General features: G+C 58.3%; 1 protein-coding gene across 8 annotated transcripts in view; it reads right to left on the bottom strand.

Annotated features, from left to right (window-relative positions):
* The window catches only part of CACNA2D2 (calcium voltage-gated channel auxiliary subunit alpha2delta 2), a 138,857-nt gene that overhangs the window by 61,291 nt on the left and 56,867 nt on the right, over nucleotides 1–20,699 (bottom strand). For all 8 annotated transcript variants that reach the window (XM_088022146.1, XM_088022144.1, XM_028124464.2 and 5 more), the window contains exon 3: nucleotides 5,131–5,247. In XM_088022146.1, coding sequence (XP_087878272.1) covers nucleotides 5,131–5,247 — 117 coding nt within the window. The remainder of the gene's footprint in view (nucleotides 1–5,130; nucleotides 5,248–20,699) is intronic.

The following is a 20,699-nucleotide window of genomic DNA, read 5'->3' as shown; positions in this document are numbered from 1 at the left end:
TGCTTCTGGGCCTTCTATTCTCCATGGCTGCATCTCTCCCATTAGACCAGTGGTTCTCAACTGGGGGGAGGGTGGGGCTTTGCCCCCAGGGGACATTTGGCAAGATTTGGAGACATTTTTGGTTGTTACAGCTCGGGGAGCGGTGTTCTCTCGGCATCTAGTGGGTAGAGGGCAAGGATGCTGCTCAGCATCCTACAATGCACACAGCAGCCCCCACCACAAAGAATTATCCTGCTCAAAATGTCAGTCGTGCCGACACTGAGGAACCCTCCCTTCGATGAAGCCTTGGAAAGAAAGAAGCAAATGAGCGGGAGCTAGGGGCAATGCGCTCCCTCCTGACGGGGGAGGGGGTGGTCCGCCCCATAGTTCAGGGGGACTCCTCGGCCCCCTCCCTGGCTCATTCCTCCTGTTCCTCTGAACACCCAGCCCCGAGCCCAGTTCCTGAACAGACCTGGCCACACTCCCAACAATGCACCAGTTTAATTGGGTTAAGTGGCCATTAGCAGCAAAAGCAGGGCGGCTGTGTGCAGAAGGGTTTTTAATTTTACTCTTTAAATGATGCTCGCTCTCCAGAGAGGCAACGGAGGGTGGGAACACTGCCCACTGGAGCCCCCCCCTCAGATCCAAGGCTGCAGCTGCACCACCCCCTGTCCCATCCATCTGGGTCTCACGGGGCTGGGCTGGGAGGGGTGCTCAGTGTCTGTCTCCACTGCCCAAGGAAGAACCTATGGGGGCAGGGACTTGCCCAAGGTCACTGGGTCATCTCAGAGCAAGCCTCTGTCAGAGGAGGCCAGAGCCCCATCCCTTCTTCCCTCAGTCCTGCCCCCCTGCAGACAGTCAATGCCATGTGATTGCACAGAGGAGGGTGGCACTGGGGGGGGGGGCAGTCTGTGGGGTCTGAAGCCCAACTGCCCAGATCTAAAGCCTGAGTTTGGTGTGAGACCTGGGGCCAGTGGCTTAACCTCTCTGGGGCTCAATTTCCTCAAATGTAAAATGGGGATAAGATACCTTGGTTTGTAGAGAGGATCTGGAGAGATCTGGAATGTTCTGGCTCATCTTAGGCTGGGCACTTGGCAGGCCCTAAGAAGGAGGCCAATAACCATGGGAGGGAATTATTTTTGCCCATTTTAAGGGAAATGTTCTGACCTCTGAATCTACACAGAATCATCTGAGGAGCACTGAAAAATATTGACGCCCAGGCCCACCCCTGGGGAATCCGAGGTATTTGGTTTGGGTTGGGGCCTGGGCATCACGATTTAAAAGCTCCTCAAGTGACCCCAATGTTCAAGCAGGTTTAAAAACACTGTGTGAGGACAAAGGTACAAAAGCACAGCATCTGGAAAGGTCTTGGCCCTGGGGACAACGGGAAGTACCTGAGGTGGAGCATGGGGAACATGGCAATGTAGGAACGCCAGAGCTTAAGGGCCAGGGTCTCTAGATCCTGGATCCCCAAAACCAGGCCTCTCCACGGCCTCTGGCTTGTTTGAAGTTGGAGATAAGACGGTCTCCCCAAGAGCAGGCTTCTAGCCACATGCATGTCCCTCAGTGCTCTGGCCTTGGGCTTCCCATTCTCTGGGAACCAAGACAACTAAGCCACAATGGCCATGGCCTCACCCTTGAGAGGAGGCTGGAACCCCCTGCATTGGGGTCACGCCTCATCTTATCAAGGCCGTGTCTCTTCCTGCAACCTCTCCCCTAAGCCACACAGCAGAGGTGCCAGGGATGGTGGCACAAGCTTTGGGGACACTGGTTTTTCTTTGTGGCCTTTATAAACGATGGCTCCTGGAGCTGTGAGACCAGAAGTACCAGGCAGGGATGGTTTCATGTCCCTATTTTACAGAGGAGGGTACTAAGGCCTGGGATGGGACTAGACCAAGTACTGTATGAGGGCAGGCACAGGGCCTGTTCTCTCCCTGTCCCCCCAGCACCGCCGGGCATGCAGTAGGCCGTTAGTGAGCTGGATGACTCGTGGAGGAAGAACAACAACCAGGAAGAAATGACCTTTCTGAGGGAGGGGCTGTGGGTCAAGGGCCCAGGAGGGAGCACAGCAGAGTCCTGATTTGGGTCCCTCTCTGCCTCCACTGTGCTGTAAGAACTCAGGAACCTCCCCTTCCCTACTCCTGGGACTCAGGACCCTTAGAAAGTGGGCCCTGGCTCAGGGAACCCCTCTCCCTGGGCAGTATAAGTCACAAGACAGCTCCTCTCTGTGTGTCCAAAGCTGAGGCCCAGCAGGTTTCCTGGATTTGGGAATGCTGGCTGCCTGTGCTGCAAGGCCCCTGACCTAGCCTACTCCTGATTGACTCTTGGCCCCATAAATCACCGTGCAGCTCAGAGAAACTCGAAACAAACATCTGATTGTCCCTGATTAAATGAGACCATGAACTTCCGTCCTGCGTTGCTCAGATCCCTCTTTGCAAGCCCCAAATTAAAATTCCAGACCAGAGCAAGAGGATTTAAATTGGATTACTGGATGGGGTCCAGGGAGAGAGGAACAATGGAGTGGGGAGTGAGGGGTCCAGCCCCCCACATCGTACCCAGGCTGCAAACAAATGTGGAAAAGGAGAGAAGGACCAGAACTTGATTAAAAGCAAATTTAAAACATAATTAAGACCAAAGCTCATCCTGAACAATTAGGACCAAGGCAGGGGGAAGGAAGGTTGTCCTCTGCTTCCTCTGGGGATATGGAAAGAAGCATCCTGTGGGCCGAGGGCCAGAGGTGCTGCAGCAGGGGGAAGCTTGTGGGCCAGGGGCGCTGGGAAGGCGAGGGCCGTGGGCTCTGTGCCTACCTTGGGAATCACGTGGGGAGTCAAGAGCCTGGCCTCGCATCAGAGTGACCGGGGTTCACATCCTGGCCTGAGGCATGCCCGAGTCTCAGTGTCCCTCCCCTCTGTGAAGTGGGCCTCCCTCACACGGCTGCTGTGGGAGTGGCCTGTGGCAGACACGCACGTGGTGAGTGCCCAGTGAGTGCTCTTTCCATCATTCTTCTGTTGAGAGTAATTTGTATTTGCCGCCAACGGTGGACCAGGCCATGGGCTAGGCTGCAGATGCGGGGGGGTGGGGGGCGGGAAGGAGAGAGCCATCTGCCCTGCCTCATGGGGTGGGGTACGGCCTGGGGGGGTGCAGGTAGAGGGTTGGGATCAGAACCCAGGCCTTGGGCTCTCCCCTCCCTGCCAAGCTGTCAAGGTGGATTAGTTGTCTAGGAGTAGGGGGAGAGGAGCTTGGGGAGGGACCCCAGCGCTGTAGTGCCCAGAGAGGTTGGGCAGGGGGCTCCACGTGTGGAGGGCAGGTCAGGCATCTGTCACTGTCACCACTCAGCACCCCTCACTGAGGTAACTGTTCCTAAAGCTGGGGTGGGCGCTGAGGGCCCAAAGGATGCCTCTTCCCAAATTTATCAAAAGGTTTCAACTCAAGTTCAGGGCTGGAGGCCTGCACTTTGTAAAGTGGAGCAAAGCAAGGAAGTAGTGGGCAAATGAGGATCTGGAATGAACGGGACAGAGAGAGACAAAGAAAGGAAAGGAGGGGAGAGCACCCAGGTCAGGCCCAGTCCTAGGAAAAGCAAGGAGGACATGATGTGCTGGGTGGATGGGGCAGCAGAGTGTTTCTCACCGTCACGGGAGACACTCTTGGACCCCGCAGGGACTGCTGTCCCAGCTAAAGACTGGGCTTTGCCTCCTTCCCATGGCAGGTCCTTTCTCTAATTGTCTCCCCACCTGTGACCAGGAGATCCTGAAGGTCAGGCTTCAGGACTGACTGAAGCTGGACTGAGCCCAGCTCTGGGTCGTCTGGATCCACACTTGGGTGGGAAGCCCTCAGGGTCCACCGCCTCTGGGCCTCTGGTCCCAGGAGGCCAGTCTCTCCCTAGTCTATGATTCCAGGTCACACAGGATGAGAAGGGGACCCCAGGGGGACAGCAGGGCCCAGCTGCTGGGGAGGGGGGGTCCTAGTTCTCTCCTGGGGCCTGGAAGTGGTGGGTGTCCGGGCTAGGTGACTGCCCTGATCTGACCCGGCCAGGCCCCTGGCCTGAGCCTGGGCACGGCTTGTGTGGACTTGCTCATCCTTTTTTGTACCTAGTTTCACTGAGACACAATGCACATACTACAAAATTTACCCACATAAAGTATACAATTCAGTGTTGTGTGTGTGTTTTTTTTTTTAGCACATTTGAGTTGTGCAACCATCACCACAATCTAATTTTAGAATATTTTCATCACCCCTAAAAGGAACCCTGTACCCGTTAGCAGACATTCCTTATCCCCCACCCTTCCGCCCTCCCTCCCAGCCCTAGGCAACCACTAATGTACTTCCCATTTCTATGGATTTGCCTATTCTGGACATTTCACGGAAATGGGATCACACAAGAGGTGATCTTTTGTGGCTAGCTTCTTTCACTTAGTAGAATGTTTTCAAGTTCATCCATGTCATGCGTATCACTACTTCTTTCCTTTTGACCGGAATCTTCTTTTTGGCACAGGCTGGGGCTGAGGCCGAGGCTGCTGTGCCTCTGAACTGGGGGCAGCTTGGGCACTGTCCCTCACTTACTGCAAAACCCCCCCAGGGCACCTTGCAGCTCCAGAAGCCCCACCCCCACGCCCCGCACCTGCACTCCCTGGGGTGGGGTCTGCTGGCCTCGTACAACTAGTCAGGGCAGCCTAGCAGGGTCTGCCAACCCACAGAATGGCAGCACCCTGGAGCTGATAGGCACAACCTCTCCAAGATTAGAGGGGGAGACTAGACTCAGAGAGAGGCAGTGAAACACTCAAGGTCATGGGCAGAGCAGGGGCTTCCACCCCTAGCATCACAGGGCTCCAGCATGCTCTGTGGAGCATTCAGGGCCACTCCACACCCCCTCCCACCAGAGCTGCAGTCCACCCTCTGTAAAGAGGAATCAGAGGACCCCAAGACTGCCCCGGGCCCCACCTTCATGCCCACGTAAGGGCCCCAAGACCCGAGATGGAGCCTCCCCGATAAAACCATCTGCTCCTGCCCTAGCTGCCCACATCCAGGTGGGCACTGCCCTTCCAGCGACAGCCCGGCCTGAATTCACATGTGTTCATGCCGGGCCAGGACGCTGTCCGGGCGGTGCAGGGCCCCTCCATCTGGCCCGCCCTCAACCTGCACAACTGCACCTACCTTCAGGGCCTGCACCTTCCTGTCCAACAGGCTCTCAATGTCTCCTGCCACCTTTTCCACCAACTTCTGAGGCTCATTCTCCTGCACCTCAAACAGATTCCGGTTGTCCTTGTAGATCTAGAAGGAAGCAGAAGCCAGCGGTGAGGCCGGGGCGGTCTCACGTTCCCATGCCACAGTCCCCCCCCTTGCATATCCTCTCTGCCCAGTACAGCCCAGCCCGTGGCCCCGCCCCAACTCTGGCTCTGGCCAACTACGAGAGCATGGATGTCTGCGGGCTGGGCCCAGTGCCCTCCTGAACTTGAAGGAAGGCTCCAGTCATAGATTCCACAGCTTGCCCTAGCTGTGGTTGGTGGGACGGGCTTGCCACTGCCATCTCTGGATTCGGGGGTGATTCCTCCTCCAGGAGCCATGAGCGACACCCCCCTGACGAGTTTGGAGCGGCTGAGAGCAGCAGATGCGGAAGGGTGGGCTGGAGAGGAGGCAGGGTGTGCGTGTGGGGGCAGATGGAACCTATAAGCACACATTGCATACCACAAGCCTGATGACACGAAGACACTGTCACACTCACTACACAAACCGACACACTCACACATGCATCAGAAACACCTAGCTACCGCTCCCCACGGACTCAGGCATCCATACCCCTTTGTGCTGGTGCTGCCCCAGGGCACTTACAGAAACTGTAGTGGGAAGTCTGGGCACCCCTAGGGGCTCCTCTGTCATTCAGGGCACAGAATATGGGGGCAGCGACCAGGGAAAAAGGCATGTGGGGAAGACAAATCGGCCCCTCTCTCCTCCCTGGGGACCGGGTCTGCGCACACGCGCACGTGGGGGTGTAAAGCTGACAGTCTGCATCTGCATGTGTGAGTGCGTGTGTTATGGCTCAACACACACCCATCTGCGTGCAGGTGCCTGTGTGTTGGGGCTGGGGTGGGATTAGGGCCTCTAGATGAAGTCTAGGGCTTCTGTGTAAGTCACAGAAGCGAGTTCAGTGGGCCTCTTTGTTCCAGGCTAGGGTCTTGGGTGTGTGTATATGCATGAGTGTGTGCATCGTACAACCCTGCGCCTGTGCCCGTCCAGATGACCCCAGGAGGTCTGTTCTGCAAGCTGACTCCTTCACCGAGGTCACATGCCACCGCTGAACTGCTACCGTGGGGCCATGCCATCGGGCTGTGCAGAAACGGAGGGATGCACAGAGACAGAAGCGGTGATGAGGCCGAGATAAGGAGGTGGGAGAGGCAGCTGATGAAAGACAGACAGGCAGGAGAGATAAGGTCGGGAGAGTGACAGCGAGACGTGGGGGAGATAAGGCCTCCAGCAGTGGAGGGGGGAGGAGGTGGGGGACCGGGTGTGCCGGAGCCCTGGCCCTGCCGCCCAGCCTGCGCCCAGTAGTCCAAGGGTTAAAGTACCACACAAAGCCGGCTCAGGCAGTCTCCTCCTCCTGCCGCCCCCATCCCTCCCAGCTTTTCTTTTTGTCCTTCTCTTAGAACAAAATAATTTGTGGTGAATTCGCTCCTTCCCACAGAGCAGTGGCGATTAGAGGGTGAGGCGCGAGACCCGGATGCAGGGCAGGGAGGATGGGGGCCCCAAGTGGGCACCAGGGCCAGGCTGCTCCCTGGGCTCCCTGGGTCATGCCTTAAGGTAGAGGCCCCCAGATGGGAGGTGGTGATGGAGACAGAGGTCAAGCAGGGGCCTGAGCCTGGGGGCGGGGGGGTCACTGGGAAATGTGGGGAGCCTGGAGCCCAGTGCCCTCTGTTGGGGCAAACTGAAGCTCAGGAACAAGAAAGGACAGGTCAAGGCTATATGACTCTGAGTGGCAAAGCCAGGTCCTCCATCCTCCCAGACCTCTCCTTCCCAGGTTTCAGAACCTTAAAGATTTATTTGTTTGTTTGGTTATTTATTTATTTATTTAGAGGGCACGAGCAGGAGGGGCAGAGGGAGAGAGAATCTCGAGATGATTTTGTGTGCTGAGTGAGGAGCCCTACATGGGGCTTGATCTCACAACCCTGAGATCACAACCCAAGCTAAAACCAAGAGTCGATCACTTAACCGACTGCGCCCCCCAAGTTTCAGGACTTTAAAAATACACCCTTTCCCAAGCATGGGCCGCTGCTAAAAATACACCCTTTCCCAAGCATGGGCCGCTGCTAAAAATACACCCTTTTCCAAGCATGGGCTGCCGGCCTGCACGGGTTTAGGCCCCATCTCAGCTACACTGGCTGAAGCCTCGGCCAAGTGCACCCTTGGCCCACTTGCACCAGCAGGGGGCGCAGCTGCCTGGCTTCTCAGGTCAGAGGATGAAGTTCCCACACCTGACTCCCTGGTCAAGGTCATTCCCAGGTGTCCCAAACAGGGCTGTCCATAGCAGTGGCAGCCCCTGATCACAGCAACCTCCAACAACTCTCCTCCGGGAGCCCAGGAGTTCCTTTCCACTGGGTCCAGGGTGCCCCTTGCAAACTGGCATGGTGACTGGGCCCGGGCTCAGGGGCCACAGAGGGAGTGGGTCTCCAGGTGGCAGGGTCATACCCCAGGGCTCTGAAAGGTGGCGTAAGGGCTTGAAAGCAGGCACCCTGCCAAGAGTCACCTCATCTCTGAACCTCAGTGTCTGATGGATTAAACGAGGGAAGAGCAGTCCCCACCTTGCAGGCTGATGGAGAACTGCAAAGTGCCCATGCTATTCTTGCCACTGCTATTGTTGAGGATCACCAGAATTCTGCAGAAGGAATCACAGTCCCTCCCTGCCTCCACTCTCCCTGCTGGATCTGCACACTAAGGATTCGAAGCCATTGGCTCCCACTCCTGGGCAGCTAGCTTCGGTCTCCTGGGGTTGACCCACCTCCAGCCCCACCCTCCTCCCAGGCCTCCCAGGGCAGCCCCTCTCCAGCCACCCTGTCCTTGTCTCCAACACCTCAGCCTGAGCCCTGGAGGCTACAACAGGGGGGCCTAGACACAGGGATGCCACTGATAACAGTATAGCCAAGGCCCGTTCTCTTCCCACTCACCCCAAGTACGGGGCCTGTGTGTAATGGGCCCTTAGCAAATGCATATGCCCAATTCCACGTTCAAGAGCAGAGCTCTGGGACCAGCTAGACCTCGGTCTGACTCTTGTATTTCTGCTTGCAGCTGTGCTACCCCTTGGAGTCTGGGGCTCTATCTGCCACACTTTCTTCTTGTCCCAAGGACCCTCTAAGATACCCCTCTGTTTGGCCCTGATGCCAGCATTTGAGATCTCTCCAGCCCATTGACCTGGCATGCCCCTGCAGGTTTCTGGGTCCCCAGCCCATCCTGATGCCCACTACCACACTTTTGCTCATGCGATCCCTGCTTCCCTTCCACCCTTCCCTGCCTTTCTAAATCCTTCCTAGAGCAAAGGTAGTAAAATGGGCTAGAAGGCGTTTCTGGGGAGATGAGGGCTAAATCCTAGAACTGCAAGGGCTGGTCAAGCTACCAGCCAAGCCTGTCCCCCAATCCCAAAAGAGCCCCTGAGACAAAACAGCCCTCATTCCTTCTATCCCAAGTGCCTCACCCCTCTCAACATTCCCTTGGACTCGTTCCAACTGCTCCTGTCCCCCGGGGTGGGCCATGAGCTGGGCCCTGTGTCCCAGGGAGATCTGAGGGATAGAGTTCAGCAGATGGTCCCGCCCTGGGAGATAGGTCATGTCTTCACTGGTGCTGTCTCAGGAGGTGCTTCCTACCTACAGGCCCAGCAGGAAGCCTGGGAGAGCCCAGGGCAGACAGCATGCCCAGGGCTGGCTCTCCTAGAGCCCCAGCCTCTAGCTCTGGTCCCTGGGGCCAGCTTGGATGCAACAGACAGGCCAGGGGTACACCGGGTGTGGGGCACGGGCACCGGGTACACTCAGCCACCGCAGCAGGACTGCACGCCCGCCGGTGCCCTTGGCCCAGCAAGCTCATTGGAAAAACCCAACAGCTCCCACAGGAGCGCAGCCTCCGAGGCCCCCCGCCCCCGCCACTGCACAGGGCGCTGGCCTACAGGTTGTGGCAGTTTGACACCAGCCATGATGGGGGAGGGGGAGGCAGGGGCTCCGTTCCACAGAGATGGTGAATAGTAGTGGGACAGGCCAGCAGACTAGCAGCCAAGCTGGCTGGAGCCAGGGGAGCATGTAGGGGAGGGGCGGGGTGGGGGAACAGGGAGAACAAGGGACAGTAATTCAGGAGGCAACTTGCAGCCCCTCGTTCCCAGGAGTCCCTGGCTCCCCTCCCTTGTACCCGATACCTGTGGCCTCCTCCCCTTGCGGGCACCTCCTCCCGTCAGTCATGGAGACCTGTCCGTCCACCTCTTCCCTCATCTCCTCACCTCCCTCCCGGTTCCCGCCCCCACCACCAGGTGCGGGCCCCAACCCCAACCCCAACGCTCTCTCAGCTCTAGTGATTCTTTAGTTAAGCAACATTTCCAGCCAGCCTTTCGGCCTAAGGATTTCCAGGGCTTGTGGAGGCCCCAGAACCTCAGCCCAGCCCCCCTGCGTTCCTGGGTGGCTCCACATAAAGACGAGGTGAACCTAGAGGACACGTGGAAGAACGGCGACCTTGGACAGGAAGCCCAGGGATACACAGGGGGGCGGATGGAGCCAGCCTCACCCTCACAGCTCCCAAGAGTCCTCACTAGGAGTGGGGTCAAGTTCTGAGGTACCTGGGAACAAAGACAGCCACCCCAGGAGACAACAAGCCCCAGGACCAGTGACCTGGACAGCACCCCCGTCAGACTGGAGAGAGGCACGTTGCTAAGTCCCAGAAAGCCGGCGGCAGTGGGGCCTAGCCCTGAGCCAGCACCCAACCTGCCCAGCGAGAGGAGGAAGGTGAGGAGGGGAAACAGAGGAGGGCAAAGTCGGGAAGAGGGAGGATGGAGGCCCCCGGAACGGCCCTGGTCCCCGAGAGCTGGCTCTGGCCACCCTGGGGCAGATGTTTTCACACTTGACCTCACTGATCCTGGACAACCCGAAGAGGGACTCTTCATGCCCATTCAGTGGACAGGCCACTGAAGGCCAGAGAGCTGAAGTTATACAGCAGAGCTCAGATTCAAACCGGATCTGTCTGACCCCAAGCCCTTGCTTCAGGTCCCACTCTGTGCAGTCGGGTTTCCCCCACTTATTCCCATACTTGAAGGTGAAGGAGCACAAGGGATCAGCTGGGGGTTTTGGGGGCGGGCCAGGGTCGCACAGAAGGCCTGAGGCCCATGGGAGGCAGGAGAGACATTCTGGAGGGGAGGAGGGGCAGACTGGCAGAATCAGCCTGATCAGCTAACCAACCACCCAACCCTAGGAGTAAAAACAGACTCATGTGAGGCTCCTCTCCTGCAGCGAAGGTGAACGGGCCCTAATCTCTGGAAAATTAAATCAGAAAGAAAATGGAACGAGAAAGATTTGACACAGGCTGGGCCCTGCTGCTGGCTGTGTCCTCATAGGCTCAGGCTAAGCTGGGTGTTCCGCTAGCCGGGTGCCCCAGCACCCTGGCCCCCTCCCACCACCCAGGTTACTGGGCAGGGCACAAGCAGGATTGTGCAAGTGGAGCCCCACAATATGACCCCAGGGGATTTGCTGTTCTCCAACAAGCTCCCTCTATGCCAGTCATATCTTAGTGTCTGGTCCCTGGTCTTGAAAGGAGCCGCTAGTGGGGGTCCTAACTTCATGCCCAACAGGCCCCTGGAGGGAGAGCAGCAAGTGGGCCAGAGATGGTGGGCTGGGCCCCCCTAGGCTGGCCCACAGGGCAAGCACTGGAAAGGCCATAGGGGTTGGGACTGGAGACAGGGGTCAGCTGCTGGAATGGAATACACCTGTGCCAGGGATCAGGAGCGCCTTGGGTAGGATGACAGGGGGCTCACGGTGGCTTAGGGACCCTGAGCTGGGACAGGAGGTGGGGGAGACTGATAGTGATTAGATCAAGGACCCCAGCCAGTCAGGGCAAAGCTGGGCTCGGGGCCTCTGCCCTTACTCCTTCCCCTGCCTTTGTGGGGAAAATCAAGGGTACGGCTGCTAATCACCCTTGAAGACCACAGGATGGAGGGAGTAGCCGGGTGCCCTGTGGTCCCCTCCCACTGACAGCACCCAGGACAGATCCAGGACAGGCTGTGGCTCCTGGGATTTTCCTGAGCTCCACAGCCCAGCTCCTGACGGCATGAGGGGGACTGTCCCACAGTGCATGCAGAAAAACCCTAACCCAGCTTTGGAGACACGCCAGGCCCTGGTCTATGTGTGTGACCGACAGCTCCCCGGGGCCGGGGTGTAGCCCCTCCCTCGCCTACCCAGTGCGGGACTTATGTAGAGTAAGGGCAAGGGACCCCCAGAGCACACGGTCAGTGCACGGGCAGGGATTACGTGCCACTTGCTCGCATGTTCCCCAGCTGCTGACGTTCCCCAGCTGTCAGGGCAGTTCTCATGTGGCCGTGCCACTCTGCCACCGTCCTGTGGTGGGCGGGCTCCATAGTTAGCTGTCTATGGTGTCATGTCACAAGCAGGGTTTGTACATTGTGATGCTGGCTGCCACATGATTAACATTCATACTGAATAGGGATTTCCTGGAACGAACCCGGTTTAGAGGGAGTCACAGACACTACCCAGGCCATGACAATGTGGCCCTGTGTGGGCTGCAATGGAGAACACGAAGGCAGTGTGGGGGCAGGGAGGAGGGCTCCTGGCCTGGCCCCCAGGAGCAGGTCAGGATGTGACCCTCCTGGGTCGGTGGCCCATCAATTGCTCTGCTGCCCCCCCACCCCTGCCCCCACATCCTTACATGCCACGTTCATGCCACAGGCTTTGGGGCCCTCTTAAGCCTGGTGCAGCAGAAATGGACCAGATCTTGTCCCTGCCCTCCTGGGACTCACCATCCAGAGGGGAAGATGTCCCTTCAGACTGCTAAGGGCAGAGGGGTGGCAACAGGGAGAGGCAGGCAGGAGACACTGGGGATGGGGCTGGCCTGCTTGGGAGGGGGCTGTCCAGGAAAAGATGGGGATGGCTTTACAGGGGAGAGCCTGAAAGGGTGGGTGGGAGTCTGCCGGACTTGGGGGTGGCCGGGGGATAAGGGAGTGGGCAGGAGGAGTGGCAGGTGCAGAGGCGGGGAGGAGGGAGAGTCAGTGGGCTCCTCAGCAGCAGGAGCACAGGGGCTTGTGCAGGGCAGAAGGGGGACTGGCGGACAGATTCTGAGCAGAAAGGGAGTGGATACCCAGGAGGCTCAGGGGAGGGACAGTGTGGCCTAGATCATAAGGTGAGAGGGCCCTGGTGGCTCAGTGACCCCTCGGCCCCCCAGAGGCAGCGGCTAGGGGCTCTCACCGGCAGATTTCCCTTCGAAAAAAGTCACAGGGGCACAAAGCCCCCGCCGCCACCCCCAGCAACGCCTCCCTGTTTTTAAAGTTAAAGTTTAGTTGACTGTCATCCATTACCGCAATTAGTACATTATGTCTAATTATGCAATTAGTGTAAAAAGTGCACTTGCTGCTGAGAATGGGAAATTACGCTGCCTCGTTACGCTGTAAAATCCATGTCATAAAAAGGCTCGGTCTCTTGTTTTTCAAAAGACACAAAACCCAACACAAAACAATAAACCAAATCCTCCCAGCTGAGCTAGGGCCAGTCTGCGTGGCCCTCCCTGCACTTGCCCCCACACAGACCCCACCTCTGTGAGGCCACAGCATGCGCCCCAGGGCAAGGCCTGAGCCACAAAGACAGGCTGTGTGTGTGGGGGGAGGCGGGGATCCATTCCTGGGTGTGGTCCGTCTTCGGCCTCCGAAATAGATGTGAATTTCTAAGCTGACTTTAAAACCATGGTAATCCTGATTATCCATCCATTATTCCAGACTTGACTTGGAACAAGGTCTCCGCGTTAAGGCCTATGTACTTCAGGTGAGAGCAGTCCTGGAGGAGCATGGCTCCACCCAGCTCCAAGCACAAATCCTTTCTCCAAGGTTCCTAAGGGCACAACTCTGAGGTTCCTGATGGCGCCTGTGAGGACAGGGGCATTTTCCAGCTCAGGGGTAACTGGAGGAACTTTCCCACACTCCAGGCTTCCAAGCCCTGGGAACTCTGCCTGGATAGCTAGGGAGCTCCCCGTCACAGGAAGCATGCAAGTCCAGCCGTCAGGGGTGCTGAGCAGGAATTCACTCATGGTCACCCTGCACAGCTGCTGGACTCTAAGCTGCCGTCCCTAGATAGCAGCATTCCCACGGCTGTGCACCTATGCAAAGCTTGTAGTCTGTGACTTTCTCCCCTGGGTTCTGGCTCCCTTGGTGGTCAAGCAAATAGCTTGGGGATAGGTGGGAGGTGAGAAAGGAATCTGACAGGGTAGGGGGCTGTCTCGCTACCACAGAGGTGACAGTGCCAAATGGCCAAGTCCATGGGGGCTGGGAGGGCACACTCCAACGTCCCTGACTGCCCATGTCGGCACTGGGCACTTGTGTATCTCCAAAGGGTGATGCAGTGCCACGGAGACTCCTTCCCAGCCAAGAATCTGCCCTGACCTCACGGAGATGATGCATGAACCTCCCACGGCTGCCACTGCCCAGCCCAGACAGGGTGCTCACAGAGCGGAGAGCCGGAAACCTGGAGCCCCAGCATCCTAGGGCCCATGGGGCACCAGGGCCCCTGCAACTCCACCCACCTGTACCGTGCACCCATTAGTTTTGGGTGTGCCCAGGTGTCTGGGTGCTGTCCACACCCCAGTGGAAAGTGCTCACTGAGAAGGCAGCTGGGGTGTGAGGATGGAGGGGGCCTGGACCTTACTAGAGGGACACCTGTTGCCCAAACACAAGGCATGGGTCGCTGACAGTTCCAGCCTCCAGGCCTTTGTCTACTCAGGTGCTCTTGAAGAGCAGGGGAGTGTGTCACAGCCCAGCCACGTGGACACCAGAGGAGACTCTTAGGGCCCCTGGCCTCCGGATTTGGTCCAGGGTAGCGTCAGGAGTGGGGGCCTGGAGCCCGAGGTGAATGGAGCTGCAGGCAGATCTGGGGCCCCTGCTGGCTCCCAGCCCCGAGCTGGGAGCCACCGGCTGTTGAGGCAGCTGGGAGGGAAGCTGTGCCCAGCACACCAGCCGGCACGGGGGAGTGTGAGTAAACACACCCGCGCTTCCCAACTCGTGCGGCTGGTGTGGGCGCCCGTGTTTATGGGAAACAGGTTGTTTGTGCCAGCGTCTGGGCCCTCTTGCCACCCACCCTGGCTCAGCTCTCTCCAGCTGCCTCCCCGCCCCATGGGCTCTGCCTTCCTTCCCCCAGGACTCCTCAGCCTCTCAGCTTGGAGACAGCAGCGATGACAGGCCCTCCCCTCCAGGTGGTGAGACAGGGCTCAGCGCTTCACCCACCGAGTCAGAACAATCCCCAAAGGCAGGCATGGTTATCGTCCCCATTTTACAGCTGAAGAAACCAAGGCTCTGGCAGCTGGAGAAATAAATGGGCTGGAGATGAGGCTGGGGGTGGAGGAGTCCATGACACTGGGCTTCTCTCAGGCTCCAGTCATCAGTTCCAGGCCCTAGGGTGCCAGAAACCCCCACCCCCACTCCCACCCCCAAGCCTGGGTCACCACCTTGAGGAGCCCTGGCCCAGCATGGCCTTAGATCTGGACCCTGCCCTCAGAGCTGGGCGCATGGCCCCTTTCTCCTACACAGGGCCTGGTCACCGGCCTGCCATCTGGCCTCTTCAGTCCCTTCACCCCGTGAGCCTGTCTTGGGCCCTATTAGGCCCTACCTCCTGCCTCTCGGGGGCGAGAGTCCTGGCAGGCCAGGGTGCAGGGCTCTGGGAGTCAGGGTGGGCAGGGGCTCCAGCAGACCCTTGGCGGCCCAGGGAGGTTTCCTAATCATTTCGTGGCTCTGGCTGTTATAGAGATCTCATCTAAGTGACTGTCCCTCAGTCCAGAGTGGCAGAAACTTACCCCCATAATCACCCTGATGAGATGGGTTTGAGGCTGGGCCTGAGGCACAGAGCAAAGGACTAAGCCTGCTTCCTCTGCCCACATCACCTCCACCGTACACTTCCAGCAGGGGGGGCAACCCTCTTCAGGGTCTGGGACAGGTCTCTCAGGGACCCCAGAATGACCAGAAACCGACCCTGTTCTGAGAGTCCCCGGGCAGGCTTCCTGGGGAGGGGGGGCGCAGGTTCACCTGATTTTTCTTTATCCATACCCCTCACTGACCCATGACAAGGGCACCAGGAGGTGCTCAGCAGCCGGGCAGCTTCTTATCTCACAGGTGAAGAAACTGAAGTGGCAAAGGGTCAGAATCTGTCCAAAGGGGAGCCCTTCCCATCCCCGGAGCCCCTTCCCCTTGCAGCTGAGAACGGCTAAAAAGCTGTGGCCCGAATCCTGGCCCTGCTCTTTACCAGCCGCTTGGCTTGGCACGAGCCTTGGCCTTCAGCATCCACACAGCCTTGAGCTGCCTCAGCCAGGCCCTGCAGGGGTGTTCCTCAATGATGAAAGGTCAAATGCAAGGTGCTGACGGCTTCTCTTGGGGCCTCCTTCCAGGGCTGCTCCCAAGGCCCTGAGAGATTTCCCTGCCCCACGCTGTCCTGCGGGGCCAGACTTTCTAGGCCTTGCAGGCTGGAAAGCTGCCTTTTGCTCCTGAGACTCACTGCTGAAGATGTCATCGAATAGTGACAGTAGTGATCACAAGGAGAGGCCCTCAGGCCAGTTGCTTTTGTGAAAACATGAGAGTCAGGTATGGGGGAGAAAGAGGCAGAAGTAAGGCCGGGAGGTGGGCCGTGGCCTCCCATGGTATCAAGGGCCCGTTTGGGGGCAAGGTCATCGCAGGTTCCTGCCCCAGCCCTGTGCACACATTGTAGGTCCAGGCGCACACGCCAGACCTTGCAGACCAGCTCGCACACACACCGACCTCACCACATTCAGGCCCACTGCCCAGGAAGCTGCTCTGGACCTTGCCGGGCCTCACACTTAGGCTCACAGAGAAAACACTGAAGCCCGGATGGGTCCAGTGGCTGTCATGGGATGTCACCGGGTAAAGCTCTGTGGGTTTCCATCTGTACCTCAAAAGGTGGTCTGCGGCCATCTGAAGTGTTTGTTTGTTTGTTTGTTTTTCATCTGAAACGTTCTAAGCAGTGAAGCTTCTCTGGCCCCAGAAGGTTGGGGCTACCTGAAGGTCGTGGCCCTAAATCCTCCTGATGGACACGGCCCTGGAGAGGCTCCTAACAGCGAGGGCTCTGGGTCTGGTGGGGGCAAGGACACGTCTGCCTGACAGTGGCTTCTGGATCAGGTCCCTAGGAGGGTCACCGTGCTCAAGTGTCAGGCGCTGATAAGGCAGTGGGTGCCAGAGCCGAGCGGGAGCCTGCCCACGGCGAGTGTGCAAGCGAGGGTATGAGGGAGCACAGCCGTGCCGGGCTAGCTCATCCACGGCCCGCAGCAGCGCCTCCCAACCCCATCTTTGTCCTCCTCATTTTTCTTTTATTTTTCTCCTACTTCCAATTTATAGGCTCTTCTTGAATTTTATGTATCTCTGTAAGTGCCCTTAAATCTTTGGGAGCATACGTCAGAAGCATACATAAACAAATAGTGCTTGGACATGGAGGCCTTGCACACGCTGAAGCCACACGGAGGATAGGCACATACCAGGGACACGTGTGCACCAAGGACATGCCCATGCTGGGGACACATGCCAGAGGGTACCCCTTCTCTCCCATCATTCCCAGGCTCTCCTGAGCCCTCCGAGGAAAGTTCCCACATTTGGCCAGGAAAACTTCAGAGAGGTCAGCACACGAGGGTTTCCCAGAGGTAGGGGGTTGGTGATCTCCACGCCCCTCCCAGCTGGGTGCTCCTGAGCCGGCCTGGCCCTTCTCTGCAACTTAGGTTCCCCTCATTGCACTGTGGGGAGGGAAGGGCAATGCTCGGGGCGCCCGGCTCCAGGCTCGCTCTCCATAAGTGCGAGAACCCAGTGGCCACCGGGGCCAGCATTTGTCTTCACTGCGTCTGCGTGCAGTGTTTGCCGTGCAAACGAACTGTGCAAACAGGACCTGGTGCCCGGCCACGCAGGCGAACACCGCGAGGGTCCTTGGTCTGAACAGCCATGAACTTCGAAGTGAGAGTGCTGTGCTCAGGGGAGGCAGATGCTATGTTTGGGCTCCCCCTCCAGGTGGGCCTCCTCCTCGGTGCCCAGCTTTGGGGGCTGCTTGATGGCCATCTGTTTGTTGTATTGAACCCTCACAAGCTCCAGTTGTCGTCCCCATTTCACAGACAAGGCCACTGAGGCACAGAGTAATTGGTGGAGCTGGGAGTCAATGACTGCTACACAGACTAACCACACACTGGAGCAGGTTCCAGACCCATGTTCCAGACCCCCACACCCCCTTCTTCCACCAGCTGGTCTCCGTTCCACCCTCCACAGCCCCAACCCTGCCCCCCAGGTCCCCTCCTCTGGGAAGCCTCTCTGAATGCCCCCCCCAGCTAAATCCATGGGGCCTCTTGCCTGGGGGCTATGGACATCATTGGGGGTCAGCTAACTCAGGTGTTTGCAAACCTTGCCCTGTTTTAAACGTTCCGAGAGAGCTCATCTTTCAAAGGCACCTGGGTGAATCCTCATGGAAATGCAGCCCCTTCAGGACAACAAGTCCCCTAATTCATCTGCCCAGGATCATCCACTCAGATCGATGCATGGTGCCAACCGAATCCTCAGTGGCCCCACCAGCACCCAAAGGACCCATCAGACTCTGAGGCCTCTCTGTCATTTGTCCAGCCGGCCTGCCCAGTGAGGATGTGGGGAGGACAAGGAAGATCCGCACCAGACCCAGGGGTGGGCACGCCCCAAAGGGGCGCTTCTACCTGCAGGAAACCGTCCTGGCCTTGGAAGTCTGGAAGTCTAGGACCTCAGGATACAGATGGGTAAACTGAGGTCTAAGAGGGAGGGGTGAGCAGCAGGGCAAGGCCAGGAAGACCCAGGTTCCAGCTGCCGGCACCTCCTTCTGTGTTTGGGAGGAGTGGGAATGGATGGGCAAGAGAGACTGTCCCCTTGGCCGGGGACTGGAAGACAAAGGCAGAGGCGAACGAGCAGCTAGGCTCAAGGCCTGTGAAGAAAGCTGCTGGGCAGGGCTGTCTAGTGGCCGGACAGAGGCAGCTTTGTCTTCCACCCTCCCTGGAGCCTCGGGTGTGAACTCTCTGAGAACCGTGGGGTCACCTGGCAGACCGGGAGTGGGAGGTCTGGGCCTCTGTCCCTTCTGCCCCCCACGTTCCTCGGGCCTACGGGCCCACCAGGTCTCAGCGGCATCGATGCTCTGGGCTCCCGCGTCCTCTGCTCTGCGACCTCCAGCAGAAGGGAGGGACGCCTGAGCTTCCAGCTCTGTCAAGGGCTCCCTGAGCAAGCAGGCGATGAGGGCAATGATGCCAGCAAGACAAGAGCGGAACAAATTGCCCCAATTATGTAAGGCGGCCCTATTTCCTCCTTAGCAGACCAGAGAGGAGACCAGGGAAGCTATGTTCTCCACCCCACCCCCGCCCATGCCACTGGGCCTGCTGGGAGACCCTCACAGGGGCCCACTCATAGGGCCCAGGTCACCGGAGGTGCTGGAGAAGGAGCTTGGCGAAGGACTCCACGGGTCCCTTCCTGAGGCCTGCAGGATGGGATCGAGGCGAGAGGCCTGGGTCTGTCCTGTTCAGTCACTGTTCCTTGAGTGTCTCTGAGTGTACCCTAGGCCCCTGCTTCTTTTCTTGCCTGTACACTGGGGTGGGCAGTCCTTACCCCAGGCCTCTCCCCTGCCCTGGCCGCCATGGAGCCCTGGGGAACTCGGAGCCTTTCCAGAATCCAACTACAGGCCCTACCCTGCCATATCTCCACTGGGATGTGCTCAGATCTGCTCTTCTTAGTGCCCCATTGGGGCCCAAGCAGGAAGCCCCTTCCTCCAGGCTCTAGAACGAGGCTAAGATGCCAGACAGCCACGTCCTCAGCATGGCTTCTGGACTGCCCTTGCCATGAACACAGTCTAGCCTCCACTACCCCCTACCCCCCTGCCAGGGCCTAGACACCTCTGAGTTGCCGTCTCTTTCTCCATCTTGGAAGACTGCCCTGGGGAGCACTGAAGACGCCCCAGGCCAAGGCCCTAAGGTAGTGCCCTGCTTCTCAGCCCCACCTTGGCACGGAGAGTCTCTGCACAGGCCCCTCTTCCAGCCGGCAACTGGCTGTGCCCTGTCCCAGAAGGCCGGCCTGCCAAGCCAGCTGGGAAAGCCCTCCTACACGGCCCTGTGCTTTGCTGGGCTGCCAACATGGCGCAAAGCCCCGGCTATCAGGCTCTTTGAGTTTACGGTGCTAGCAGGTTAGGGTTGCTAACCCGCAAATTTATCTCCTGCCATAAATGCACGCGATGCAGGAGCCCGTGTATGTGCCTGAGTGCGTGTCTGTACATGTATGTTGGGAGGCATCATGTGTCGTGTACAGCAGAGTATGTTCACAAAAGGGGGATGGTGTTCCTGGGAGTGTGCAATGCACGCCAAAGCACGTGTTCCAGGGTGTGTGTCCTGGGTATGTGTGTGTCCAGAAGCACATATCCGAGTGTGCATTCATCCAGGCTCACTACAAATGAGGCAGGCGCATCCTTCCCCGAGGGCAGCCCAAGTCCCCTGTCCCTCTGCTCAAGCACAGCACACAGTAGGCCTCAGGGAACATCTGTGTGCACATTGTGCATATGACAGACCCGGGGAGTCCTTGAGTGGTCCTTCGTCTTCCTGCCTGTCATCTCAGAGGCACTAGAGCCCAGCCCTGCTTACATATCCACACCGGGCTGGTGCCTCCTTCCAGCCACTGGACCCCACAGACGCAGAAGCCCCCACCCCCCCACCCCCGTATGACCTGCCAGGCTGCAGCAGAGAGAGCCCCAGGGCACAAATTCCTTCCCATGCCTGTGTGTGGGGGTGGCAACAGAACTGCAGGATGAGGTGATCCTTCCTCCCCACCCCCACTCCCAGACAAGAGGATCTAGAAACACCATGAAAACAATTGATCTCCTTGCTGATAGTGGGTAAGAAAAAATTACCTCTCTCTAAACACTAAAAATAAAGCCCAGTTTCCTAAAAGCGGGGCTCTCAGCCCATGGCTTTAGCGAGGTTTTGTTGCTAATTCCAAATGTGGATTTGTTGGAGAAGCTGGTGCTAACCCTTGGCTGCCTCACTGAGGGGCTCAGCCTTGGGGCACGATGGTGCCCCCCCAGGATCCAAGCCCAGATCTTGGCCATGCAGTGAGCCCAGATGTTGCTATCCCAGGCAGGCGGGAAGAGGGCAGTAGGAACCGGATCCATATGCTGCTTGTGCCCGGCTAATGGGCTGACAAATTAGCAGGTCTCCCCTCTAAGAGGTGATGAATGAGCAGCCACCCAGGAGAGCTGGGGGACGGGCCACCTCCCCAGCAGTACTCCTTGGGCTCAGCCCTGACTTGGCATCTAGGGGTTGCCCAGGCCAGAACCAAGACTCTTGAGGGGTGAGGGTTGGCAGCTGCAGGGGGGGGGGTGATTGTGGGTATGAGCAGGGGGAAGGAAAAGACGGCATAGGAGGGTAAAACCCCAGCCTTAGAGGATGTCCCCAAATGGGCCCAAGCCAGGGAGGCCCGAATCCCCTGGGCTGCTGACATGCTGTGTGAAGGGCACCAC

This window comes from Eumetopias jubatus, unplaced genomic scaffold (genome assembly GCF_037043125.1).
Source record: "Eumetopias jubatus isolate StellerSeaLion01/CBP00866 unplaced genomic scaffold, mEumJub1_p1.0 scaffold_1, whole genome shotgun sequence".
In the NCBI taxonomy this organism is placed as follows: domain Eukaryota; kingdom Metazoa; phylum Chordata; class Mammalia; order Carnivora; family Otariidae; genus Eumetopias; species Eumetopias jubatus.
Note: the sequence above shows the minus strand (reverse complement) of the source record. Positions and strands in the feature narration are given on the sequence as shown.